Source organism: Paramormyrops kingsleyae, chromosome 14 (assembly GCF_048594095.1).
Source record: "Paramormyrops kingsleyae isolate MSU_618 chromosome 14, PKINGS_0.4, whole genome shotgun sequence".
NCBI classification, from domain to species: domain Eukaryota; kingdom Metazoa; phylum Chordata; class Actinopteri; order Osteoglossiformes; family Mormyridae; genus Paramormyrops; species Paramormyrops kingsleyae.
The window spans coordinates 13,844,928-13,868,604 of record NC_132810.1 but is presented as its reverse complement, the minus strand read 5'-3'; the positions used below and the strand labels follow the sequence as shown (position 1 = coordinate 13,868,604).

General features: G+C 39.1%; 1 protein-coding gene across 4 annotated transcripts in view; it reads left to right on the top strand.

Annotated features, from left to right (window-relative positions):
• Positions 1–23,677, top strand: part of akap6 (A kinase (PRKA) anchor protein 6) — a 171,679-nt gene that overhangs the window by 31,128 nt on the left and 116,874 nt on the right. The window contains exon 1 of one of the 4 annotated variants that reach the window (XM_072699346.1): positions 17,483–17,566. The exons of the other annotated variants lie outside the window; for them this stretch is intronic. Within the exon in view, the coding sequence (XP_072555447.1) occupies positions 17,498–17,566 (69 nt within the window). The 5' untranslated portion in view covers positions 17,483–17,497. Of the gene's footprint in view, positions 1–17,482; positions 17,567–23,677 lie in introns of those variants that run through there. 4 annotated transcript variants of the gene reach the window in all.

Sequence of the window (23,677 nt, the reverse complement as noted above, 5' to 3'; positions counted from 1 at the left end):
CATCTTATTACATTGTCCAAAAAAGAGCATCAGTGTTTTTTTGTGATTTGTTTTTGGTGATCTCTGTCTAACAGGCAAAAGTTCAAATGAAGTATGAAAATGGGTTGGTTGGAGCACTCCTGAATTTAAGAGCAAGATTATGAACTACTTTAGTTACGAAGGGATTTGAGAAACATTAGTTAATTAACGATTGATAGTAACTGCTACCAAGGTGTGGAATATAAATAAACTCAGATTTCCCTATTTGCCCTCAACTGTACATTTAAAGCATTTTATTACTTGCAGATGTTATAAATTGCTGAAAGCCAGTGTCCTTGGTTACAGTGAAGGGCTGTTCAAGTGTGATAAACTCCATTTTGATTTTGTGCTGTCTGAAATTATTTTTCTTTGCTATAGAACACTTTCTTTATAGACAAGGTAGTGTTATTCAGCAGTACTGCAGTACTTTCTGTACTGGAATGGATTTTCTTTTCAGAAACACTTTAGTGTGTGTCGCTTATAGTGAACAATCAAATTTGTTGCATTTGTTACATCCCTTTCAGCCCATGGCTGCAATGCATGTTTTGTTTCTTATCTGTCAGTGTCTTGTTCTATTCTAGGTCTGGCTCCATACGCTAATTGGTGGGATGTGCTGGCGTGCGAGGCGTGTCCCAGATCAATTACATAAAGGGGGCCTGGTCTGAGTAACAGGGGAGAGAGGGAGCTGTTGTGTTCCTAATTAACCCAGTTTATGTTATATGATATGATGTTATACATTCGGCTTTTGCAACCAACTACACAACAGTGTTGCATAGTTGTGCACTTTTAGTAAATAAATCCGAATACAGAGCTACAGATACAACCAATGCACCACTACCTGGACAATGACAGGTATCCACCCAGCATGGCGGATCTATCCCACAATGCAACATGGGCACCCAAGCTCTATATTGGCTCAGTTTTAATCACTGGTTGATTGTTGCTGTATCAGTCGATACTGATAGTTGGCCAATACACTCAGTGCATCTCTAATAGGTACTGTATATTGAGGGCATATTGCATCTCAGATAGACTACAAGTAACAATAAAAATGACAATCATATTTTATCAAAACAGATTGAGTTTATTAATTAATGATGACTAGGCCAAATTAAGTGCTATGGGATGACTCGGTGACTAGTATGGTTGTGTCAAATCTCTTGATCGATTGAGACCATGGTTTGAGTATCTACCCCAGCTCTATGTGTGTGGAGTTTGCATGTTCTCTTCATGTCATCATGGAGTTTTCTCGGGGTTCTCCGGTCTCCCTCCAACAGCCCTTAGTTTCTGGGATAGGCTGCAGACCCCCGCAACCCTGTATTGGACTAACAGCATAGAAGATCAATGAAGTGTTGTTAAAATATCATGTTTAACAAAATTGATGTTTAGCAGCATCCTCTAACCATAAAAATCAGTGTGGTACAAACCTCGATTTTGGGTTTACAGTTCAGTGCAATTTCGGTATGACAGGGAAAACAGAATTTTCTTTGAAATTATTTATTATTTAAAAACTGCAAACAGAACACAATTATTAACAGTTGTAAACCGAAAGCATTGTGTCTGTGGACATCAATAGTCATTAATCCATCCATCTATCCACTTCTGTCATTATTCTGGTGCAGGTCACAGGGGCAGCAATCTGAGCAGGGATGCCCTGACCCCAGTCACCTCCTCCAGCTCCTTCAGGGCAATACAAGGGCATTTCCAGACCAGTCAAGAGAGATAATCTCTCCATCATATCCTGGGTATGGGGTCTCATCAAAAACCACCTCCTTAGGGAGGTGCCCAAGAGGCATCTTGGATAGATACCTGAACCACCTCAGCTTCCCCTTTGATGCAGAGGAGCAGCGGCTGTACTTTGAGCCCCTCCTGAATGTCTGAGCTCCTCTCCGCTCCTTACCGCTGTTGACCACTACTGGGTTTGGGGGCTGCTTGAAGCCAAAGCTCTGCACAGCTGCCATGCAGGGGTGTCGGAAATGGGGGGGCGTCCTGCATCCCCCCCAATGTCAACAGACACACCCCCCAATAAATAAATAATTTTCATGAATCCTCACATCACTGAGGCTAATTCGCTGCACATGCAGAGCGAAAGTTAGAAACGTATACCTGACAAAAATTTTGTCATGTGCTTCAATTATTTTTTTTATCTGTTTTATGAAACTGTACCCTAAACAATTATATTGTTAGGTTTTTTTAAAATGGTGAAATCTTAATTTATTAATTTATTAAAAATCTTTCTTACATCACATCCTTTCATATTGTGGCTATTGCATGTGTGCTCACAGCCCCCACCCCCTCGCTGCTGGGGAGAACCTGGTCCCCCCCAATGTCAAACTCCTTCTAATGCCACTGGAGTCACAAAACATTGCCCGTTGGGGCTCAATGTCTCCAGCCTCTCTTGGAATATGAATATGTTCTGCTGGAGGTGTGAGTGGAAGATCTTCCGTAGCAGGGCCTCTGCCAGAAGGTCCTCACTATGTGGTTGGGTCTACCAGGTCTATATGACATTTCCCTTAGCCATCTGATCCAACTCATGTTCAAGACATGTGGTCACAGATCCAATGATATGATTACAGGTGCACTTATGCTTGAACATGGTGTTCATTATGGACAAACTGAGGTTAGCACAGAAGTCCAGTAAAAGAGCACTGCTTGGGTTCAACCCATCCCCCGCCTCAAAGTCAAAGGGAGGCGACCCTCTTGTTCAACATACTGCCGCAGAACTGGAGGTCTATGAGTAGGCTCACACCTACCTGGTGCCTCTCACCATGGGCAACTCCAGAATGGTACAGAGTCCAGCCCCTCTTGAGGAGTTTGATTCTAGAGTCTGTGCTGTACATTGAGGTGAGCCCAACTGTATCTAGACAGAATCTCTCCACCTCCTGCACAAACTCAGGATCCTGCCCACAATTGGTCTGCTGAGGCCCCTACACTGGCCCCTACTCTGCCTCTGACCTACACTGCACCAGATCCCCATGGCTGTTTTTTTGCTTTTATATAGGGGCTTTCTGAATCACACTTCTGGTTGTGTACCTAGGATGAAAACCTAGGAGACGCTTGTTTTCACATTTGTGAAAATAAATATGTAAAATAAATGTAAAAATTAAAAATATAACATTATAACTTTATAGTCTTTGTTACATAACCTTCGTGATACAGGGCCCAGGTGTCTTAGCCATTCTAATGCATAGCTGAACAGTAAGTGAACCCCTTAACCTTCTCTGCATGCTGTATGTATTAGGTTGCAGCCACACGATTCACTCATTAGAGGATGTTTGTATGAGCAAGCAGGTGTATTTAATAAAGCGGTCACTGCATATGCAGGCAAAGATATCAAATAGCCCTGTTTACTGCTGAGCCAGAAATCTACGTTTTCATATCCTTTATCCTTCTTTAGGGAAAAGGACACCACCAAAGCTCTATGCAATTAAATAGTGGTTGTTATCATTTCTGTCCTTCCTCAAGGATAAACTGCTGCAATTCCTTGAAACAGCATTACTGTACACATTATTTTTTAAATGCTCAGCACAAGAAAGCAAAAAGCAAGATTTTTTAAATAATGCCTGTCAATAATTTTTTAAATATACAGAAATTGTTTTGCTCATCATAGATGTTTTGCTTTTATAATATTAAACTTTTTATAATGCATTTTTTTAGTTAAGATGTGCAAAGATTAACATTTTTAAACTCATCCATCTTCCAACCACTTGTTCAACATAGGCTTGTGTGGAAGTGCATGGCATGAGGCTGACTAATTGTTTTTTAAATGAAGAAGTATAACTACTGTATCTGGGCAGTGGTAGAGGAAGTACTAAAGCTTAGTACTTAAGTAAAAGTACAAATATCCTGCAAAACATGTACTCAAGTAAAAGTAGAAGTGCTACATCAACAATCTTACTTAAGTGAAAGTACTAAGTACTTTTAAATTTACTTTAAAGTATTTTTAAGTAAAAGTACTCACACAATGGTTTGTCTCAACATCTGGGGTGTGCCATTTTGTAAAAGAATAGTAGATATACTGACTTATGTCTCTACCGATGTCATTGCTTGTAATAATTACAAGCAACTATACAGTATACTGTATGTGTATTGGAAAGTTTGGTGTGCTTATTGTGTTTAAACTCTGCAATACTGTGTGTACCCTAACTTAGAATTATGTGGATGACAAGTTATTTACTAGGTAGGGGTGGCACGGTTCACAAAACCCACGGTTCGGTTTGTATCACGGTTTTAGGGTCACGGTTTTCGGTTCTGTACGGTTCTTGTTATTTTTTCTTTTAATCTTTAACACTCCAGAAATGTACTTCAGCATATGATATATAGCTTAATTATCCACAATTTAGGATACAGTATTAAAAAAGCTATATCGTGTAAGCATGCATAAACTGAATTTGACTTGACTTAAAGCACATTATTAAAATTATTAAACATTATTAATCCCAGAACAGTAATAAAATAAAAGTCTTGCCGTAACATAAATGCTAAAAGAATAGATCGCTTTAATCGCTATTACAGTTGGGTATGGGCATGCGGTCTTATTTAGAAAACATACAAAAAGAGACGCATATAATGTTTAATCATTCGTTTTGTATTTGTCCGGTCCACGGGGTTAATTTAATTGGGGATCGTTAAAATGATAAATCACCTATCTTGATTAAGCCTGATTCGGTTCGTTATATATATAAATATATATATATATATATATATATATATATATATATATATATAACGTGAAAAAAATTGGTATTCATTATATTGAATGTTCTTGAGTAATCGATAAAATCCAGTTTCTGTGTATGTACAAGACATCAATTTGTAATAGTTCAAAATATGTCCAGTTGATATGTCTAGTATGATCATCTGGCAATAGCCTGTAGGTCTGTGTGGTCAGACACTGCAATAAACAGAATTTTTAGGAACATGGCAAATGTTCACATTGCAGCATGGAAGCAGGCTCACTGTTACAACGCTGACCGGGGAAGCAGAGGCGAAGAGACCTAGGATCGGGGGAATGCGGGGTTTAATGAGCAAAAGGAACACAGACGAGCGGTAAAGCAGAATTGCAATATAATGACCGGACTGGAGAAAGAAACAGAAACGCGGACTAAATACAATGGAGTAATGACAAATTTGACAACAATCAGGAACAGCTGGTAAACACGGGGAATCCACACAGGGTTAACGAGGGGGCGTGGCACACGGAAAGAGCGGACGATCGAGGCATGACACTCACTGGAGTGCTTTGTCACAGATAACTTAATTTTCTTTAACAAAGTGCCTAACCGCACATTAAATAAAGTCACACAACAAAGGCGCACAACAGTGTTCAGATGTTGTGCTATCGGTTGGCTGAAATTTAAACGTTTTCTTCAGAGACGGTGGTAACGCCGAAAACACGAGCTAAACGCAGCAAACGAAAGGCTACCGGAAATTACTTAGCTGGCTGAACTTTTACCGGAACTACGTCACAACGCTCTGTGCATATAGCCTATTCTTTCGCGCGAAAGGGAAACACACTGACATCACATACGGGGCACGAGGCTACATTGCGCATGTCATGAACCGTCGAACCGTGCGACGCATGCATGCTCCGAACCAAGGCAAGCGAACCGAACGGTTCGGTTTTTTTTCATGAACCGTGCCATCCCTATTACTAGGTATTACCACTAATATACCATTAAGATAAACCAATCAGGACATGATATATCTTTAAATCATTTATGTACTTGCAAAACTATTCAACACATCTGCCATCATTGGAGCTAATAAAGCCAACTGATTAGTAGGAAATGACAAACAATGCCAGAACGCAATAGGCTAACTATATTTTTTCATGAAAGATTTTGAGGAAATTGTGTTCATAAAATGTAACGACTAACGGCATAAATTGTAGAAATGTAGTGGAGTAGAAAGTACAGATAATTGCCGCAAAATGTAATGGAGTAAAATAAAAAAGTATTCATTATTATTTTTACTTAAGTAAAGTACAGATACGTAAAAATGTACTTAAGTACAGTAACGAAGTACAAATACTTTGTTACATTCCACCACTGTATCTGGGACATAGTAGGTATTCAGTTTCACAGAGAAATTATAGTTGTATACATCAAACAATAAATCAACAATACAATACACTGTGAATCAAAGGTTACATTTTCTCCTGCCATTACTTTGGAATTGCATACTGTATACATATACAAAATTAATAAAAGAAAAATGAAATAATTAAAAGAAATTATTGGTAAATATCCGGTTCTACAATATGTTTTTTATATGCAAAGACATCTATAATGTTTGTAAGCAAACCAAATAGCAAGCTTATCTAATGTGTAATATAGCTCAATGAAATGGTAAGTTCAATGTTATGGTGACACTTTTCTTGCCTGTGAGGGGGCAGAGGGAGCCCAGCTTGGTAGACATGGTTCCAGATCTCAGTATTGACCGTTTCCTTATTTTCTGCACAGTAAAATAACAGTACCGCAGGTTTTTCCATTAATTTTTGTTATCGTTTATTTTTCAAGATTTAAATGACACCACGAGGCAAGGATAACACAATGGGGGTGACTTCAGAAATATGTGATTTAGGGAGTGTGGATATGAAAAAATATTGTACAGCATTGAGGAGTACCAGATTATTGCATGGGTGAAATTAATACATACGCAAAGAAATACAAGGAACCCTCTGATTGGTGGGGAAAGAGTCTGCAAATTGATAAGTGGAATGTGCAATAAATAATTAAGTATACTTTCATACCTACATATCAAAAAGGACTCAGCCATCAGTAGTGTGTCTGAGGTCAGGCCAAGGGAACGCCCACGTAACACCTGACTAAAGGAGATGGACGGTGGGACTGGACTGTGTCTGCCTGGGGGGATCACCAACTGGGATCCCAAAGTGTTTCGTCATGTAGTGGGTGTGGCAAAGCACTGCATCTTTGCATGCTCCCCAACCTGACCTGACCTGAGAACTAAGAACATGTTCTTCAATAAGAATAAGACTTACATTTAAAATTAGCGATGGTTATAGTTTATATATAAGTGCGCAGGATTACCTGGGCTGTGCAGGGGCCTCTGCTAAGAAGGCACCTCAGCTAAACTTGTTTAATAAAATATATACCAGCCCCACCCCCCATAGTAACCATGTCCATTCAAAAGTATTTTGTATTTAAATTTTCCAATAATGTTTTAAATCTATATACACAATTATTAGAAATATATATTTAAGAACTCAAGTGACATTTTGTATTTGGACATGTTATTTTCTTGTAACCTTTCCTCTCGGGTAAAGTAGGTCATTGTTCCATTGAAAAATTCTGTGCATGCACTGCTCTGAACTGGGATTTTATTGAAGTGTGACTGATCTCTTTGTGCTGCAAGTTCCCACAGGATGATGATTCCAGAGGGCCATGGACAATAGCATGAATAGAAGGTTATTTGTGTTTTATCTTGGGCACCAGGCTCCTTGTGCTTGTATCTGCCTGTTAAATAGTGAAACATAATTTCCAAGTATCTGTAATACCAATAAATAACCCTTCAACCTAATAAGTGAATTATACATTAAATGGTATATGTAAAGAGGTGATGGGACTGATTACTGCTGGTCTATACTGAAGGACTTCATACTTTCTGTACTCACAAATGAGCTGATGTTATATTAATGTGAGGCACTCTCACCATTTGCTGTGTATTAAGTAGGGATTTGGCTGTTTATAAGGTAGAAGGCGGCCTGTGATTTGAATGTGTGAAGCTGAAGTTAAAGAAGTCCATTTGGATGCCACTGAGATGTGATCCATTTGATTGCTTATTTAATTACAAACTGTTTCCTTAAGGTAAGACTAAACCTGGAAATCAATATCTTCTAACTATAATGTATATTGCTTCACGTTTTCCTGAAGCGATCCCTTTGTGTACTCTTAAAGCTAAAACTGTGGTGAAAACGGTGATAATACTTTGCTCTACCTTTGGTCCTCTAAAAGATATTCAGACCGGCCAAGGTTTGTATATAAAACATAAGTGTCAAGCGCTTCTTCTCTTCTTCTTCTATCCTGTAGTCTGTGAGACCATGGGGGCACCTCCTGATGCTTTGACAACCAGCTTCCTCTACTTTCTTCTGTCTTCGGTCTTTCTCAGTGCATCGCTCAGCGTCATTCCTGTCCATTCTCTGATGTTGTCTTCCCACCTCTTACTCTGTCTGCCTCTTCTTCTTCTCCCCTGAACAGTTCCTTTGAGAATTCTTTTGGCAAGGCCTAATGATCTGGAGACGTGCCCGTAACACTACAGTTTTCGCTTCTTCACTGTGGTAATGAGTTCTTCATAAGGGCCAATGTACTGTCTGATTCTGTGTCATTTTTGATGTGGTCTTTGTAGGAAATGCCAAGGAGTCTTCGGAAACACCTCATTAGATTGTATTCTTCTTTCAAGTTCCGCTGTCAGAGTTCAAGACTCACAGGCATACAGGAAGATTGAGATAACCAGAGATTGCATCAATCTGATTTTTGAGCTGTGTATAATATTCCTATCTTTCCAGATAGGTTTCAGCTTTGCCAATGCTGCTGTTGTCTGTGCGATTCTGGCAAGTACTTCGGGTTTAGATCCTTCATTGGTGACCATTGCTCCAAGGTATTTGAAGCTGTTGACAGTTTCCAACTTCTCTCCACCGATCCTGATGTCTAAACTGATGCCTGAGGTTTTGTCAAGGTGTTCCACTAGCTCTGCTAGTTCTTCTTCTGTACCTGCTAGGCCATCAATATCGTCTGCAAACCTCAGGTTGGTGATGTTCCTCCAATGCTGACTGTCCCTTGGTGTTTTCCCAGTGCGTCTGTCATGATTCTCTCGAGGAAAATGTTGAAGAGCGTGGGTGAGAGCAAGCATCCCTGTCTGACTCCGATAGTGGTTCGGAACCATTCGCCTACTGTATGTTGCCATTGAAGAACACTGCACTAGATGCCTTGTTGTAAAGGTTTTCGATGACTTTGGTCAGGTTGGCGTTGATGTTGTACAGTTTCATGGTTGACCAAAGGGCTGCATGCCACACTCTGTCGAACGCCTTTTTAAAATCCACAAAGACATGATAGAGGTCTTGTTGGTGTTGTAGATACTTCTCACACAGAATTCTGAGATTAAAGATCTGTTCTGTTGTGCTTCACCCTAATCTGAAGCCTGCCTGTTCTTCTGCAATGATCTTCTCTGCTTGTGGCTGTAATCTGTTCAACAGGATCTTCAACATGACTTTGCTAGGGTGACATATCAGGCTTATTGTGTGGTAGTTCTGACACAGTCGTAAGTTGCCTTTCTTGGGGAGGGTGATAACTAAGGACTGTGTCCAGAGTGCAGGCCATTCACCTGTCTGCCAGATCTTGTTGCAGATTGTTAGCAGAGTGTCAATCGTGTTTTCTCCGCCTGCCTGGATCAGTTCTGCTGGAATGTTGTCAACTCCTGTTGCTTTCCCCTTTTTGAGAGATTTTATGGCTGTCTTTACTTCTTCCTTGAGTATAGGGAAGCTGTCGGTATCAGTTGCAGGGGGAACGTTCAGGATCTCTGGGTCTCCTGTGATTGTGTGGTTGTACAGCTCCGAGCAGTACTCTGTCCATCTCTTCAGGACCTCTTTATCTTCTGTGAGACAGTTCCCATCTTTGTCTTGTATGGTCGTTGTTCTTCCCTGCTTTGTGCTGGTCAGATCTTTCACCAGCTGGTAGGCCTTCTTGGTGCTATTCTTTGATAGGCTTTCAAACTTCGTGTGCCATCCTCTTTGTTGACTTTCTTTAGACGGAGACGGAAGGTCACATGGTCACTTCCAACATCAGCTCCTGGAAGGCTGCGTGTCCTAGTGGTGTTCACACTCGTGTGGAAGTGCCTCTTCACCATAATGTAGTCTATTTGACTGTGGTGGTGACCACCTGGGTGGTGCCATGTCCATCTTCTTGAGTTCTTATGTGATCCAAATGTGTTTGCCAGCTTCAGGTCGTTGTATCTAGCAAATTCCAGGAGCCTGAGACCTCTGTCATTCTTTTTCTAGGTTGCAATAACGTGCATGGGTGTCCTTCCAATGCACGTATGAGTCCTCTCCTACCTTAGCGTTCCAGTCCCCTTGTACAACTATAATGTCTTTTTTTGGGATCTGGTCCAGGACTTCTTGCATTTCGTTGTAGAAGTCGTCTACCTCTTTGTCAGTGTAGTCTGAGGTTGGGGCGTAGGCCTGTTCAATTGTGATATTGAAGGGGGTTGATCTGAGGCGAATGGTGATGATTCTGCTGGATACTGGTCTACATCCCATGACAGTGTTCACAATGTCTTTGTGAACCAAGAACCCCACACCATGTTCGTGCTTGTCTTCTTTTCCACTAAAGTATAATTTGTGGCGTTATACCGTTACAACCCTACTCCCGACCATAAACCAAAACAATAGTTAGGTGAGTCTTCCGGGTCTCTTGCTTCTGTACTGAACTAAACCTAAAATAACAATGTAAATAAAACCAACCACCGCCAGCTCAAGACATACAAATCACATAACTAAATCCATATGAAAAACAAGTTAAAAAAACAAAACGAACATAATCCAACAAACTTCTCAAAGATTATTGAATCTTGTTCTTGTGGGGATACCTAATTGTGAAGCCTTTTTAAATGATGTGATTGTGTATTCATCCATGTGGGATGAGCATTTGAAGATTCTTCACTCTGCTTGAATGGCTGCATTGACCTTAAACCTGGCCAAGGGTGAATTTGGTTAAGTCACAGTTAATTACTTAGGTAAACCAAGGTACATCCTGCGGATGCTAAAGTAGGTGCAGTTACTAATTTCCCTATGCGCACTTCCTGCAACCAGTTACATTGGATATTACCAAGCCTTTTGTAGGAATTTCTCTACTGTTGTGTCTCGACTAACTAACCTTTTGCGTGAAAATAGGTTTTTTCTTTGGTCAGACAAGCTTCAAAATGCATTTGAATTCATGAAGGTTTTATTGTGTAACGTTCCCATTTTGGCCACACCCTATTTTTCTTGCCCATTTAAGCTGGAAGTGGGTACCATTGCTACTGCGGCAGGTACAGTATTATTACAGGAAGATCCTGAAGGAATTGACCATCCCATTCAATATTACGCTAAGAAGTTTAATCATCAATTAAATTACAGTACCATCAAGGAGGAAACCTTAGCCTTGCTACTAGTGCTCCAGTACATTGAAGTTCATCTTGGATCCAGTTCCTTCCTGAAAGTATTTTAATTTTATCACAATCCATTAGTTTTCTTAGGTCAACTGAGTAATTGAAACCAAAGGTTAATACAGTTGTCTCTGCTTGCTCAGCTATTCCCTTTAAATATCAAACACAAGAAAGGGTTTGAAAATTGTGTCACAGATACCACATCCTCAGCTGAAATGTACCATATTCTCTGTATTTTTGGTGTTCAAACACTAGAGATGTTTGTTGTTTGCAAGGTAGTGTCCTGTGGCAAATTGTGAAAGGAAGATACAAAGAATCACTGCAATAAAAATGCTGGCAACCTGGCATTTGGGGAGGGGGGGCTCTTCCATCTGACAGTCAGACCCAAAATTTTCGGATGTGGACACAAAGGTGTCTGCATCTATATGGTGATGCATGATTGTATTCTATTATTATCATCATTTAGTGACACTTTAAGGGCAGAATGCTTTTGGTTTAAGTTAACTCTCCTGTTTTTCTTTAGGAAAGGGCAATGCAGATATATAAATAATACTTTTATGTCACTCAGAGAGGTTGTTTTTCATTTACAGTAGTTGGTGTCCTTTTTGTTTGTTAGCTTGGCTTCACTCATCCCTGAGTTCTTGGTTTCCCTTTATTAGAATAAAACTCCTTTTGTTATTCTTAATTAAACACTGTGTGGTTTGTTTAAGTCTGACAGCTGATATAGAAGGAGTCTTTTCTCTGCTGGTTAGTAGGGTTGGTAAATTTTCTGGGCTTTCACAGAAGTTTGGAATTCCTGTTGGTGGGAGAATATGCAAACTCCTCACACAGAGCTGTGAGTTGTTGGGCCATCCGAGATTTTATTTCATAGAAGATATAATTTCACTTAGTACCCATATCTGGAATAATGAAACCCTAATTTCTCTGAATATACTTTAGTGAGGGCAGTGAATTCAACCTTTTTTAATTAATGATTATTGTCTAAATATTAGGAACAGATGCTGAACAATCAGTAGACTGCCATACTGCTATTGTCAGAAGTCAGTATAATGTGATTTTCTTCGGACCCTTCTGGTGAAACCCTATCCACGTCCATTTATATTTTAGCCTGTTCAGGAGGAGATGATATGCCTCCATTAGCCCACCAGCAGTTCAATCTGTGAAATGAAATTCAGTATCTGTTTAGCATTACGCAATAACCCTCTCTCCACTAAGATTAGAGATGTCTTTTTCAATTTTAAAATATTAGAATTATAATCAAGAATTGTAGTGAAGTATAGAAAAACTTGCAATCATTTATGCAAGCTGAACAAATCATTCATTCATTCATTCATTCATTCGTTTTCCATACACACTTGTCTTAGCCAATCCAAAATGAAAATTGGCTGGAATGAGGATTTAGTTTTTGTCCTTTTGCTTTGCTTTATTTATAAAACTCATGTCATTTATTTAAACATAATTGGTGCTGATTTTGTGATAAAATGTCATGAATTGCTCAGAATTGCTTAAATCTGTGCAAAATGGCAATTTATTGCCATTTAATTATTGCTTAATCAGATTTTTAATTTATTTTCCTGTTTGTTCTTGCACTGTTTTTATATTAATTGCACATATACATGCACATATGAAACTATAAAGTTTACATTCCTGTAATTCTGTAATACTGTATTCCAAGCATGTGGATTTCTAATACCAACATTTTTGATGTGAACCAACAGAGGGCACTGCTGAGGGATGATAAAACCATCAATCCGCCAAATGCTTATCCTGGAAACCTGTTCCAGGCAGCACAGGATATAAAGCTGTGGTGCACTATAATAGGAATGCCAGTCCATTACAATACACATATAGGGACATATCCCTTTAAACAATCACACACTATGGACAATTTAAAAGCATCAATAATTTATCTGTTAGCCAGGGGTGGGCAATCTTATCCAGAAAATTAGAGGACTGATTGGTTGAAGAGTCCTCATACCTGGGTTTGAACAGCTAACATAAAGGTTACCCCAAAAAGCTGCATGCACACTGGCCTTCTGCAAACAAGATTGGCCTAAGTGAATGTCTGCAGGAGGAAACAGTCTGGGTGTGCGGTGTATATGTGTTACCATTTATCGGAAGTTTTTTTGTCTACTTTTAACCGATAATAGTTATGTCAGAATAATTAAGTAGAACAAAGATCCTTTGTTTTAATGACCATGCAGTGCTTAAGTTCTTGTATCTTACCTGTAATCAGTTTGTTACTAAATCTCAGTACATTCACATGTGATTGGCTCCATCTAGAGGATGACTTTGAATATCATCACTTGTATCATTCCACATAGGCAATGTCTCTTTAAATAAATTTTCCAGTACAGGCTTGTGGTTCTGTATCCTATCCTAGGAAGTGAAGGGCACAGGGTTGAGAGTATGCCAGGGTTCTTGCAGGTTTCAGTAAGTTAAATTTAAGACCTTTTAAGACCATTATGAGTAAAATTTAAGACAAACACGATGCATTACTAGAAACATTCGAATGATACCAGAAATTCTCATATTTTATGTCACTCATATCCTTAGCCCAACTTCCACATATCATATGTGTTTACAAAGTGCGTTTCAATAAGTTCATAAACAGCTGATAAACACGGGGATTCCACACGGGGTTAACGAGGGGGCATGGCACATGGGAAGAGCGGACGAGCGGGGCAGGACTTTTAATCTGTTTTTTTAGATTTCCTAAGCAATTTTTATTCAAATACGTATTTTTTTCATCTCCATTTTGCTTTTTATTGTCTTGGTTTAACTTTTTAAAATCTTGTTTTTATAAAGCACATTAAATAACCCCTGTGTATGATTATAAAAACTTGCCTTGCCTTACTATAAGGAGACCGAGAAACGTTCTCCTCAAGACCACACGAACAACTAAGAACTATATGCTGGAAACTAAGACATTCACAAGGTAACTCCATGAAAAGCTTTGTAAAAGTAGAAATGTGTTTCTTTTATGATAAGATAATGTGAGCCAACTGGCTAGTAGTTGCCTTTTAACTGAAAAAAATCACTCCAGTCATCAGAGAAAAAACATTTACATTGCAATAATGTATGGCATGAAATAAACTTGTAGCTATATCATTCAGTAATACAAATAATAAAACAACATACCGTTCACATTGGCCTCAAGAACTAAGTTAGTGCTTGATTCCCCTGCACTTCCTGTTGTGGCTGAGCGTGCACCTGACGTCAGTGGCTGAAACTTTGAAAGTGCACATTCTGCAGCCAGACCCTTCTCAAACTGTTGTTTGTTTGCCTAGCTCCAGTGATCACGCAATGGGATTTGTAGTTTTATTACCACGCAGACACCGGTGCAGACCAGAAAACACAACCAACGGATTAGTTTTACAGCGTTTTACTATTTTATTTTCTGCGGACAACGCTTTTTGGGAATGAACAGAGGTAAGAATTTTAACACTTGGGTAAATTAAATTTAAGACCTAGGATGAAAATCTGGGCATTTTTAAGACATTTTAAGGCCTTAAATTTAACTTTATGAATTTCAGACTTTTTATGAATTTTTAAGACCCCGCGGGAACCCTGGTATGCCATGGACAGACAGAATGTATATCAGCTAAATACATACAGTGCACACAAACAGACTCTCTGGGCAATTTAGAGAACCTGGTGGCTACCGACACATGTAGGGAGGCTTGTACACGCCGGACACAAGATGGCAGTGCCACTCGGTGCACAAATGTGAAGTAATTTATATGAAATTCATTATTAGTGTATATCAGGAAATACAGGGCAGGGGACACCTAGATAGTAAGTATCACAACTGAAGAATTTCTAATAGAATTAAGACATATTTAGGTTAATGTTCTCCCGCTAATTTCCACCTATGGCCACGAGTTCTTGTATTTGAACTAATACTGAAGTAATTATTCGGTTGAACAGCATCCAAACCTGTTAGAATCTTATAGACCTGGATCATGTCCCCCCTCAGTCTCCTTTGCTTGAGGCTGAACAGATTTAGCTCAACTAACCTTTCCTCGTATGACATTCCTCTAAGACCAGGAATCATTCTTGTGGCCCTACGCTGTACCTTTTCTAAGGCCGCAATGTCCTTTTTAAGATATGGTGACCAAACCTGCACACAATATTCTAGGTGAGGTCTCACCAAAGAATTGTATAATCTTAGCATTACCTCCCTTGACTTAAACTCCACACACCTGGAGATATACCCCAACATCCTATTGGCCTTTTTTATTGCTTCCCCACACTGGCGAGAATGAAAAATGGAAGCATCAACATACACACCAAGGTCTTTCTCATAATCAGCTACCTTTATTTCAGTAGGTCCCATAAAATACCTGTACTTTATATTTCTGCTCCCTACATGGAGTACCTTACATTTGTTTATGTTAAATTTCATCTGCCAGGTATCGGCCCAGTCACTAATTAATTCAAGATCCCGCTGTAGCTGCTGAGCCGCTAGTTCAGTATCTGCTACACCACCCACCTTGGTGTCATCTGTACAATTACACAAATTGGCTGAGATGGAATTCGCAAAGTATTTCACAAAGGAAAATGATAAATCATACAAGTGTACTATTCTTATCAAATGTATAATGACAATAATGTACAGCAAGAACAACAATGTGGTGAAACTGTTTCAGTGAGTAAAGATTCACTTTGGAATCATTTTTATGAGAGTGTGCTACGCGAACAGGCAGAAGCCAGAGTTTTATATGGTTGTCATATACTAAGTCTATAAAGTAAAGTATAAAAGCCTATAAAGTAAATATTGGTAATCAAATAAATTCGTTTTGTCATTCAAAGTAGGTCTAATAGACTTTTTTAAAATTTCACGTATCGCTGTCAGTGAAATTTTATTTTATAGAAAAACGCAGCAGCAGCGTCAACAGAAAAACAAATTGAGGAATTTAAAACGTGGATGCTTAGCCTGTATATTCTTTAGGCTATTAAGCCCACTGATTCCATTATTTTTAAGCCTATTCTTGTGTGGAATGCCATTGCAAAACGTGTAATTGAGAAGGGAAATTTTAATCAATGCATTTTTAAAACAGTAATCAAGATTAATCGAGTACTCGTGACAACTCTAAATGGAATATTACTGTATGTCAACTTATATTTCAGCCTCTGTGGTGAGAAACAGAATTAGGCTGGTATTGAAACCCTCCAAAGTTAGAGGCAACTGCAGTATTTGTTACTATAGAAGGTTCCATGAGAGGAGAAACTGGATGAGATCAGAACATGCTTAGATACCCATGACTGGCTGCTGTGTCAAATATAGCATAGATGTTTAGAATTTGGAAAGTCAGAAGGTGAGTTTTTTTCTGAAGCGGGTGATATAGTGCGCACATATTAGTAGATTCTGGGCACCTGGCCAAAATATGTAGTCTTATTCCAGTACCATCATTCCCAGTATTCTGGCCCACACTGTAAGACCTCTGTAGTCTCATCTTGGAGAGCAGCTGGAAGTCTCTTCTCTGCATCATCTTTTTATATTGCAGCAGAAAGTGACTTGCAGCTTCTTATTTTGATGATGCAAACTGAATCCCTCCCCTGCTGAGAATCTGGAGAATCCTGACATGGCGGCAGGCTCCATTGTAGTATTGAGCTACAGTCAGTGACAGGAGAGACAGGAGACCAAGGATTAATTATTTTCTAAAGCATCTGGCTAATCGAATTGAACTGCTAATGGTCGGCTGCAAAACAGTGAGTTTGCAGTTCACTGTTTGGATAAATGCTGTAAAGTTGCATATCTCACTGTGTAGAGCAGATTATTTATAGTACATCACATATGATTATGTGGGTCATGGGAAAATAAATAATAATAATAGTAATGATTACATTTATATAGTGCCTTCGACAAACCCAAGGTCACTTTACAAGGAAGAGGAGGGGGGAAAAAAACGAGCTAATCATCTATGCAGTTCAGGAAAAGAAATATTCTTTAAGGAGGAAGGTCTTTAAGTCAGATTTAAAAGTAAAGAATGAAGAGCAGTGTCAGCGTGCGAGTCGGCGAGCAGGGAAGCAGAGGCGAGAGCAGCCAGGTGGACGGACAAAACGGGGTTTATTGGGGTACGAAGCAGACGGAGACTCACACATGGGACTTTGACGATGACAGATCTGGGGAAAACTACTCAAGACGTGGACTAAATACAAGAGACTAGGTAAACGGAACAGGCGACAGGTGAGAACAATCAGGGTAAAACAGGAGGTAATGAGGTGGGCGTGGCACACAGTAGGAGCGGACGGAGCAGGGTGTGACAAGCAGTCACGGAGAGATTAAGGAAGAGAATTCCAGAGTTTTGGGGCAATGGCACTACAGGACCTGCCAACTTGTGGAGTAAGTTGTCTGCAAATAAGTGGTCAGGAGTTCACTGAGGTAAGGGGGTGCAAGGCCATGCCATGCTATCAAGGTGAGCAGCAAGATTTTGAATTTAATACAAGACAGAACTGGTACCCAGTGTAACTGTGAGAATGGTGGTCATGTGAGTAGAGTTCTTGTTATGGGTGAAGACTCTTGCAGAAGAGTCCAGCATAAAAAATCACTTTACAAAAAGTTTTTGTAAAACTTTTCATCTTTACAAAAGGTTTTTGTAAAGATGAAGCAGAAAGGCAAATGAAAAAGGAAATACAATAGCCAATACGGGACGTGATGAATGCATGAACAGAATTTGTGCATCATTACTAGTGAGAGATGGCTGAAGGCGAGCAATATTGTGGTGGTAGAATGCACTTTTGGTCAGGGACTTGATATGCAGATCCAAGTTTAGTGATGGGTGAAATAGTACTAATGGACTTATCATGTATCCAAAGCTTCAAGTCCCCCGTACTGAGATGCATGCCACTAGTGTTTTAGGAGAGGATTGAATGTGGTACTGCGAATCAAACATATGACTGAATATCGTCTGCATAGCAGTGAAGGTGAAGGCCATGACTATGAATGATCTGACCAAGAGGCAAGATGTTAATTAAAAAGAGAAGGGGGCCAAGAAAAGATCCTTGAGGAATACCACTCTTAACAATAGAGGTAGAGGATTTGTGTTTGCTTAAAGTGATAAACTGTTGTCTGTTTGTGAGATATGACCTTAACCAGAGTAGGATACACCAGTAACACCAATAGATTACAGGTGGGAAATGAGGACTTTGTGATTTACAGTGTCAAATACTCCACTTAGGTCTAAAATGAGGAGAACTAGCCTCATTCACAAATATCACCTTTTTTTCTTAAATTTGTTCTTGAAAAAAGTCATAATAAGGTTCTAAGAACAGTCTATGTCAGATTTGCATGTTCATAAAACACAGAAATGTTAGCAAATGTGTTCTTATAATGATGAATCCCATTATTCTCATAATTTGAAAGCGCGTACCAGTTGTTCCTAATTAGCATGGGTAAATGCCCCAACAATCCCCATAAAAGGACATGAGACTACAGTGCCATGTGCACACACAGAAATAAAACACAAACTATGAAGAAAGGCTAAGATATTAGTTAAGAATGGCCAAACAAAAATCTAAAGATGGTGGAGCAAGAAAAACGTCAGTAGTTCTGAAAGTGGAGGTACTGCTGCAGGAAGTGATATTTAGTAGCTGTGATATTTAGTAGCATCAGTACCGTGAGAATAACACAAAAAAGATGGATGAAATGCTATTACTCATTTTAATAATTTAATTATTATGAAAATAATTCAGAATTATTTAGTATTGAAATTATAAATATTATTATATTTAAAACTATTATAAATGATGAACACATTATTGCAATTTCATTTGATAATATTATACAACTGCGGAATTGAAGAAAATGCAATAAAGCAATGATTTTGCGCAAACTTGTCAACACTCGTGTGTGTCTCTTGAGTGTACATAGATTCTTTTCTTACCTAAGAGCAAATCCCACATAAGAAAACACTGATGAATGTAGGGCTGGACAATAATTCGATATCAATATATATCACGATAGAATTTTTTTCAATAACGGTGATACGATTTTTAAACACATTTCCGATATTTCGATATACATTTGAATATACCAAATGTATAGAGGGAACCGGCAAATTCCCCTTTGTCTTAGCATTTTCTCATTGGTTATGTCGATTCTTTTATGTCGCCGAACCCTAATATCTTGAGCACAAAAGAGGGCCAAAATCGCCGCTTAACATCGGTTATCTCCATCCCCGTGACGATTCGCCGGCTTTTAAAAATGTATCACAAGTGCTAAACAGCGCGTATTCAAATCGCATTCGCATGGTAATTTGCTGAACAACGCAGCTGTGAAACGCGATCCAGGTAAAACTTTTTTAGACAGCATAAATAATATTGAAGCATTTGTTTTCAAGCAGACTGTTAAAGGCAAAAGCAACAAAGCATTTTAGACTTTGTAAAGAAACCATAGTAACCGCGTGTATGATACTTTTCAGAGCTGTGTCAGAGCGAAATGACTCGTGAATTTAATTTTGACACTGGTTAGCTTTTTGTAAAAACGAACTACAGTACACCCCGCAGGTTTTTTGTGATTTTGTGAGCGATCTTTGTGTTTTCAATATAGTAGGGTGACCAGATAATCCATGTCAGGGAGGACACTCTGAGCTAGGACAGGAATTGTAAATTACCATTTCAATTAAACGGACCTGGATTTCACTTGAGCACTCAGCTCTTGCTGTGTGCTGATTGGTCAGTCTCCTATAATCATGCATGTGTCACTAATGCTAATGTGAAACAGCTGGATGAGTCTTTCAGTCAAGGAAACAAACCAGTCAAAGCACAAGAAGAGCTGAACTATTTAGCCGAGCACAGGAGCCTTTCAATTAGAAAGTAGTTTGTAAAACCCGATGTAGCTCAAAGTGTCCTCCCTGACATGGATTGTCTGGTCACCCTACAATATAGAAGAACATATTTAATTATATTTCAAAGAATATAATTAAAGGTTTGTATCTAGAAACAACGGTGGTTTTTATTGTATACTGGTAAATCTCTGCTGTTAGTTGGTGCACATATGCCTTTTGTTAGCCAACATGTATGTCGGGGCCGGCTCTACACTGGGGCAAGAGGGGGCAACGCCCCCTTAAGCAAAAGTCCTGCCCCCTTAAATCAAACTTTTAGAAGTTGAGGAAGAAAATAATAATTACCCACAAACTGAATATGGACAAGATTTACTACAGTAGCTGAAAAATCCATTGAAAAAGGCACAAACGAGATGATAAGTTTCACTTCTTGTTCGCTCTTTCCCTCCGCGTTCTGTTTGTGCGCGGGCTCACACAGCACTCAGCAGAGATCCCTCACTCACCCTCCCCCCAGCTAAACATCCAATCACTGTTAGTATGGAAATGAGCCAGTTTCTCAGTAGGCAGGGCAGAGCGAAATGAGCTGCGCGATTGCGGGAGGTTTAGAGGAAGCAGCAATCTCTCTCGTCAAAATCATCATTTTGTCTATTTGGGGGGGGGGGGGTCTTGATCGTGGGATACTGTACCCCCCGATCAAGAACCCCACAAATAGACAAAAATAGCAGTTTGGGGGGGGGAGGTCTTAACATTTTTCTTTTGTTTTTTTTTTTTTAAAGAAAGATAACCTCACCTTGTAGGAAAATTTTATGTAAAACGATTTCAGACACCCCTAGTGTGGACCGTACCATTTTAACCACCCCGGTGCTAGAAGCAGCTTAGCCAGTCGGTTACGTCATTCATTCTCATTGAGCGACTTGTTCGTTGTGATTTCAAGATTCTTTATTCGTCACATACATAGTTATAACAAGTACAACATGTAGTGAAATGAACCCTGACCGATCCTATTTTTCAGTTTTATATTTCAAGACTCGGTGAATTGATTTTTTCTTTTTCATAACTTAGCCTACCCTTTTTAGTTTTGGTAATATTGGCAATAGTGAAAAGTGTTTTGTTGGGTTCAAATATGTTTGATATAGGCCATCCAATTAAGGTAAACATCATGTTTTTACTTGTTTTAATCTGATGAGGAATATTTTATTTTATTTTTTGTTGTTTTACTTTTCAGTTTTCCCCCTGAGGGATTGCCACCTTACTGTGGTCAGGGGCTTTGCGTGCCTCAGTGACCCTAAGAGCTACACCAGCAGAAGCTTAGCCTTCAGGTGGGACACCCAAGTTGGACAGGTCTTAGGGTAGAGGCCTGACAAAGTGCAATCCAATTACATGACAAAAACAGTTATCCAGAGCACCACCCCACCCCTTTCCCGCCTTTGTCACCACCATGTGCCCCCTTCACATTTCTGTCTGCCCCCTCATATATGCATGTCTAGAACCGGCCCCGATATATGTACATATTTATAGCATGCCGATCGCGTCAAACAAATTGCGGCAATGCCAAAAACACCAAAAACCTGTGCATGTACATCCTCAGTTATTAACGCACATAAATACATTTCAAGCACATGTTAATATATTGCTGCCATATTGGTTTTCGGTTATCTCGACGCTTTTTGGCAACCCCCTAGGCCGGCGACATAACCGGGTTCGACTGTATATGAATAATCAGCCTGTTCTAGTTTAAATGGAAATATATTATTGTTAATAAGCTGAGTCTGAGAGTTTTATTTATCTGATAGTTTCTTTCACATTTCTTGTTTGTAAAGGCTAAATACAAATAAAAAGTGAACCTTATTTTTTTTTGTACTGTTTTTATTAAAAAAAAAATGATATAATTTTAATAGGAGGAGCCTGGAGGTATTATAGACTTTGCAAATTCAGTTTGCAGACATCCATTGTGTGTGTCCTCGGCAGTTTTTTCCTGAGGCTTTTTAATATTGTCCATATCAATATCGGAATTATATCGTATCGACCAAAATTAAGAAATATATCGTGATATAAATTTTTGCCATATAGTCCAGTCCTAGATGAATGTCAGAAGCTTCGTGAAAACTGAGTAAGTGAGTTTTAAGAAGAAATTTCTTCTTAAGAACAGTTGGTCAATGAAGCCCAATGTTAAGGGCACCATCATCAGCAGGCCTGAGTAGATCACTGACAACACACATTAGAGCTTTCTCAGTGCTGTGCTGTTTACAGAAACCAGACTGTAAAGGTTCATAGAGTATGTTTATTTGACGAAAATTGTGAAGTTGCATAGCTACCACTCTTTCCATCATGTTTTCTAAGAATAGAAGTTTCGAGATAGGTCCATAGTTAGAAAGAGATGTTGGATCCAGATCAGGATTTTTGAATATTGGGGTTTTGAGGACAGTAGGTATGGAGCCAGAGGAGAGACATGTGTTTATAAACCTGGCAATTGAACTATAAATAATAGATGAACAAGCCTTAAGGAGAGGAATAGGTTCAGGTTCACGCTGACAGGAGGAGGAACTAGACTTAGCTCTGAGGTGTGAAGCTAGTTAGCTTTGTAATCAAACTCTGTGAGACAGTCGAGAGAGTTGGTTGAGTGATGGAAAATGGCTGGAAATTTGATTGTGCTAAACTATAAACTGCATTTATTTAATTTCTTTGATTGACATACTCAGTGTTTCTCTAAAAACAAAAAGAAAAACTTGATTAAATGGTAAGCTGTAAATGCCCTATTTAAAACAAAAAAGTACAGTGTACTGTAATGCTGCTGAAAAATGGCACAGAGAATGAAGAAGATGGTATATTTTTTATAATTGATTTGTATGGCAACTGAAAGAATGTATCACTTCATGTATCACTTATATATCACTTTTATAATAACTCCAAAAACTGTGTATCACCCAAGGTTTATCAATTCAGTGTGTCATGTTTCTTCTACTCATGTAAGTTTCTGTCTGAAAGGTGTCTATAACATAAAAACTGAGCTTTTAAAGCCAATGGCAGTGGCTGCAGTCATTCATCATTGGATGCCCTTGACTCCACCCTCCCTCATCCCCAAAGGCAGCTGTTCTGAAAGTAGGTTTCAGGGTCTTCAGCCCGGAGCCCTTGAAGGGGGATGAGGTCAGTGATTAAAATAGCCAGCTCACTACTGTCAGTGTGTCGGGACAGGGCCCCTCCTGGTCTGAGGGAGACCTGGGTCAGTGTGGGGAACACGAGACAGACAACTATCTTTAACCTCGAGCAGTAACCGTGCTGATAAATGAACAACACAGCATAATCCATTTTGGCTTTGTTTTCTACTGAAGCAGCCACTGCAGTGCAAAATCAGACGGTAAGGAGGATTGCAGACCGAATCAGCTGATTTAAGAGTTTACAGAGTATTAATAGAAACTGTACAGGGTATTTTTGGAAGGCGTATATCTCACTATGCATTTATAGATTTGTAGTTAAGAAATCTTTTATTGAAGTGCAGATTAAGAAGGACGAGTGTTCAGGAAAAACGACAGCCTAATGCAGCATGTGCAGCAATATTACTGAGTAGTAGAATACTCTAGTATATTGTACATTTTAATGAAAAACTATCGTTCTGCAGAAATGGTTCGATTTAGCAAATTTTGCATATATGTTTGCTTAATGAATGGTTAAGTGGTTCTAAAATTGCTGGTTCAAAGTCACTTAAAAGTTAG